The sequence below is a fragment of the Rhinatrema bivittatum genome, chromosome 7 (assembly GCF_901001135.1).
Source record: "Rhinatrema bivittatum chromosome 7, aRhiBiv1.1, whole genome shotgun sequence".
NCBI lineage: Eukaryota > Metazoa > Chordata > Amphibia > Gymnophiona > Rhinatrematidae > Rhinatrema > Rhinatrema bivittatum.
In genome coordinates, this window is record NC_042621.1 from 241929867 (window position 1) to 241935298 (window position 5432).

The 5432-nt window shown below is 39.1% G+C and overlaps 1 protein-coding gene across 1 annotated transcript; it reads left to right on the top strand.

Annotated features, from left to right (window-relative positions):
• The first annotated feature begins 651 nt into the window (after positions 1-651).
• LOC115096214 (zinc finger MYM-type protein 1-like) lies at positions 652-3381 on the top strand. Its single transcript, XM_029610725.1, has one exon. It carries the CDS (start codon positions 652-654, stop codon positions 3379-3381), a length of 2730 nt encoding a protein of 909 aa, XP_029466585.1.
• Positions 3382-5432: the final 2051 nt, after the last annotated feature.

Sequence of the window (5432 nt, forward strand, 5' to 3'; positions counted from 1 at the left end):
GAGACTCGTCCGCGCGCTCTGTCCTGCCAGCGTTCACTGTCTGACGCGGCTGTGACGTCACCGCCGCGTCAGACAGTATGCGCCGGCAAAGCACGCGGGCCGTCGCTGTCTGCTTGCTAGCTGGAGGCCGAGGAGCCGCGGAGTCCCCGGAGCGCAAAGGGTAAGTAACAAGTTTGTTTTGCCGGTGCATTATCTATTTATTACTGGGGGGACGTCTGGTGCATTATCTATTTATTACTGGGGGGACGTCTGGTGTATTATCTATTTATTACTGGGGGGCTGGTGCATTATCTATTTATTAGTGTGAACTAGGCCTAACAAGTCAACCGCTGAATGAATGGCCACATGAGGGAGGGTTTACATTGAATTTTCGGCTTCCGTAATCAAGCACATAATGTGTATGATCGGGAAGGCCCAAAGCATAGTAAGACAGTTTTTTATGTGCGAGAAGCACTTTTTTTCTCTTTTCTTGATTAAATGCATTTTTTTATTATAAGCAGCAGCTACTAAAATGATTTTGCAACAGACTTTCTTTGTTATATAGAACACAGTTGGAACACGGCCTTATACATAGTAAGCAGTTTATCATAGACCTTGATTACTAGCAAATGTTCATTATTTGTCTCTAGTAAATTCTGATAACCCCAAAGAATGTACCATCACAAATCTGGCTCTCAAAAACGGAAGCAGAAAAGAGAGCGTAAAGAAGAAGAGGAAAAGTTGAAGAAAAAAAAACTCATACAACAGTACTTTCAAAAGCCACAAAGTGACAGGGGAGATGAAGTTCAGGAAATGCAAACAGAAGCTTCTCATGAAACAGTTGAGCCGACTACTTCATCCTGTCAGGTAGCTGCATCTGTGAGCATTTCTTCAGTGATAGAAGAAGAGGCTGAAACATTGTGTAGTATGCCACCATGTGCAGTATCAGAAGACGATGCAGACACACGGTCCTGCACCTCGTCACCGAAAAGACCTGTCATTATAGATGAAGATTCGTCTTCAGACCAAATTGTGACATCCCGTGTTTGTACAGAGGTGGAAGAAGAAACACCTTCCTGCACAAATGCAAGTTCCTACCCTGAGAATGACGATGTTGCCCTAAACACAACTTCAATAGAACAGTCACACGAGGAAGAAATTGACTGGAAAGACCCAGCACTATGGCCAGATGTCCTCAAAGACAAAGAAAGAGAGAAGATTGTCCTTTCTGGACTTTTCAATGTCGAGCAATTAAAGAATATGGCACAATCACTACCTGAAGATGCTGACACTCGTTCTTTCAGTGATTTTCTTCTATATGCCAAGTCATCAAATGGACGTGAGAAGATTTTAAGAGATTGGCTGAGATGGAGTCCAAGCAATAAAGTACTGTATTGTGTAACTTGCATGGCATTTACTAATGACTCTATATGTAAAACAGGAAGCATGCTTAGTAGGAAGGATGGTTTTGATCCATCGAAGCACAAGTGGCATCGGTTGTACATAAAGTTGCCAGAGCATGAACACTCTTCACAGCACAGAAGGAACTACTGGAGGTGGAGAACACTTCAAAATTCTATAGGTGGTCATGGTGTTGACTATGAGATTCAAAGAAATTTGTCGAAGGAAGCCGATAAGTTTATAGCTCTTTTAGAAAGACTTCTGGATGTCACATTGCATCTGGCTTCAAGAAACATGGCGTTCAGAGGAAGTTCTCAAAGAATTGGAGAAATCCATAATGGCAATTTTTTGGGAACTTTGGAAATCTTGGCAAGATATGATAATTTACTGAGAGAGCATTTGGAAAAAGTCAAAGCTAGTCAGGAAAAGGGAAAGAAACTTTCAGCTCATTATCTGTCTTGGGCCACACAAAACGAATTCATTAATATTTGTGGAAAACATGTCCTGAATTCTATATTGTCAGAAAGGAAAGAAGCAATATACTTTTCAATAATATGTGATTCTACACCTGATTCTTCACATACGGAACAGAATGCAATCATTTTACGATACGTTTACAGAAAGCCCCAAGACGGAAAATGGAACATTCGGGAAAGATTCATTGAATTTTTTGATTTTTTTCAGAAGACTGGAAAAGAAATTGCAGACATGATCATGTTTAGGTTGAATGAACATGCCATTGACCTTAAAGACTGCAGAGGACAGGGATATGACAATGGTGCCAACATGTCTGGCAGAATTAAAGGTGTAAGAGCCAAAATCCAGGAGACATACCCAACAGCTATTTTTTGTCCCTGTGCTGCACATTCTTTAAACCTTGTGGGAGTGCATGCAGCCGCAAGCTGCCCTGAAATGAAGACCTTTTTTGGAAGTGTTAACAGGTTATATGTTCTGTTCAGTAGCAGCCCTGCAAGATGGAACACATTGATTGAAGAAGTTGGAAGGTCCCTGCATGGTTTAAGTGACACTCGGTGGAGTTCAAGAATAGAGGCTGTACGTCCAATTGCGCAGAATCTGCCAAGCATTTTAAAGGCTCTGGAAAAAGTTCTTGCATCCAGAAAACTCACAAATGATGCGCATTCAGATGCCCAAGGTCTATATGACTATTTTTTATCCTTTCGGGCAGTGGTTTTAGCAACATTCTGGGTAAAAGTGCTTACCAGCTTCGAGGAGAGAAACAAAATACTTCAATCAAGGTCTATTTCTATGGAAATTGGTGTCGCTAACATTAAAGCTCTCTCTGAAGAGATGAAACTGCTTCGAGAAAAGTGGCCTGTTTTACTTTCTGAAGCTAAAGCTGTGGCAGATTGCATGGAGATTCCCAAGGAACTACTGAACCCTCAACAATTGCGGCAAATAAAGTCAAGGCATCATGATGCAATAGATCCTGAAGATCATTTTAAAGCTAATGTCTTCCTTGTGGCAATGGACACAATAATTTCTGACCTTCATCAATGCTTCCAGTCTATGGAGGAAGTCTGCAAGCTATTTTCTCCAATCTTAAAAGTGAGAACAATGAGTGAAGAAGATCTGATGGCATCGACTGAGGAATTGATCTCAGCATACCCTGAAGATTTTACATCATCTTTACTCAGTGAGCTGCAACATCTTCGGAAAGTGTACGAAGCTACATTTCCAGAAGACATGGGTCCCTTAGATTTGCTTAACTCAATCTACAAACTAGAGCTTCAAGGAATATTCGGAGAGGTGTGTATTGCTCTTCGGATTTTCACCACCCTCTCACTTTCAGTGGCGGAAGGAGAGAGGGCATTTAGCAAACTTTCATCAATCAAGAACTATCTGCGTTCTACAATGAGTGAACAACGTCTAAACGGCCTGGCAATTCTCTCTATTGAGCATGAGCTTGCCAGACAACTCAGTTACAAAGACTTAATTAAAGATTTTGCAAATCAGAAAGTAAGAAGACTGATTGCTTCATAAACCTGAATTTGCTGTTATTTCCACTATGAGTCGAGATGGACACAATTCAGTACTCACACTGAACTGCTTTATTGGATAGAACCCACTGGATTTCTCAGATACTGTGCATTTATCTAAGTGATTTGAGTTTGTTGACTTGTTTTTATTTTTTTACACCTATGGTGGAGTTTACACATAGGTATAAACATTGTTGCATATACTTTATCCACTGAATGCTTGTGGCCCAGACATTTTGGCTGTATGGGGCCTCAAAATTCCTGATGGCGGCCCTGATCATAGGTCTACCCAATTTTTTTATATTTCTTGAATTGCAATATACAATCCATGAAACATAGTTATACGTATGAAACTGATACCTGCATAAATTCAATCAAATCACTTGACTAATGTCTATAGCCCAACACGAGCTGTGTTTCGATGCCTTCATCAGGGGCCAAAGCAGAAAAGGTCTACATATTAGCTGGATTTCTGCAATAATAAAAAAGATGAAGGTGGTGATAATATACATGCTACTCACTGTTATAGGATTTGCACACATTAATACATCTGCCAAAATGTTATATATATATATATATATATATATATATATATATCAAAAAAGAGGCCGAGAGGTTTATGCTGCCCTTGATTATATGCATATTAAATCTTTTACCAAGTGTTTAAAACATCCCATTTGAACTGACATCATGTAAAAGTCAAATGATTAACTCCTGACCAATTGATGAAAGAAAAAAAAACATGTCAGCTGTGTGCTTCAAATAAAATATCTTAAACAATGTTATTTCATACATTCAATAAAGAGCCAGGCCATAGAAAAGCTATGTTTCCAAGCTGTTGTCAAAGACAAGTCCATATGTAGAAAAAACAATCCAAAAGCCATCATAAGGAAATAAGATAATAAAATGGCCAATCCATGAATGAAACAATCTGTCTACTAGGTTTATTCAAATCATGGATATCCAGTCAATGTTCAAATTAAATACCATAGCTCCTAATGGAATGAATGAGAAACCATTAATGAAAACAAAAATCGATCACCAAATGACAATGCAATGTGAAACAACATTTTTTGGTCTGCACACCCAATTATATAATATAGATTTTAAAAAAGACTTCTTGTTACAAACTGATGCATCAGGATAGGATTGAGAGTTGTGCTATCACAGAAAGATGAGGAGGAAAAACACTCAGTTCTGTATTTAAGTAGAAAGTTTGAAAATCATGAGAAAAATTATGCAACAATAGAAAAAGAATGCTTAGCCATGAAATGGGCCCTTCAGTATTTCTTGTTAGACAGGCATTTCACTATTATTATAGATCATGCACCATTGAAATGGCTTAATCAAATGTGAAATTCTAATGCATGTCTTACATGCCATTACAACCCTTTAGTTTTACAGTACAACACTGAGCAGAGAAGGACCATAAAAATGCAGATTTTCTTTCTAGGAAGAAGATAAAGGAAAAACACAATGTAAAATCAGAGGTTTAAAAAAAAAAAAAAAAAAAAAAGGACGGGGAAGAAAGTAATGGGATATGCATCCCATTCCCCAAGGTTGGATACAATAAGGGCTTGCTTGTTTTGGCAGAATCAGTGACTCTCCAGAGCAAGAGCAGAAATGGTAGAAGCAGTTAAGTCTACAACTCCCTGAAAGCCAAGGGACCTGGAGGGGGAAGTTCCTGAGATTAGTGAAGGCAGGCATCTCTTAAACCCTAAATCCAGATGTGTAATTAAGGAAGTAGATGAATCACAGAGGGAGACAGAGAAAAGTTCACCTGAGGAACAGAACCATGGATTTGAAAGCAATAGTCAGCAGTTAAAAGTGGCTTAAATTTAAAATTTTGAAGAGGGAAAGGACTGAAGGACTGCCTGTGGGTAGTTACAGTGAAGGTTGTAAACATTTAAGAGAATCCCTATCCCAAACCTTAGCTATGTGGGAGATGGCAGATAACTCCAAACAATACTGTGGGGAATGGAATGTATCCCAAGGCACTATAACAAGCACAGGACAATAGGAAAATTGGCAAATACTGAAACATTGCTTGGTTGG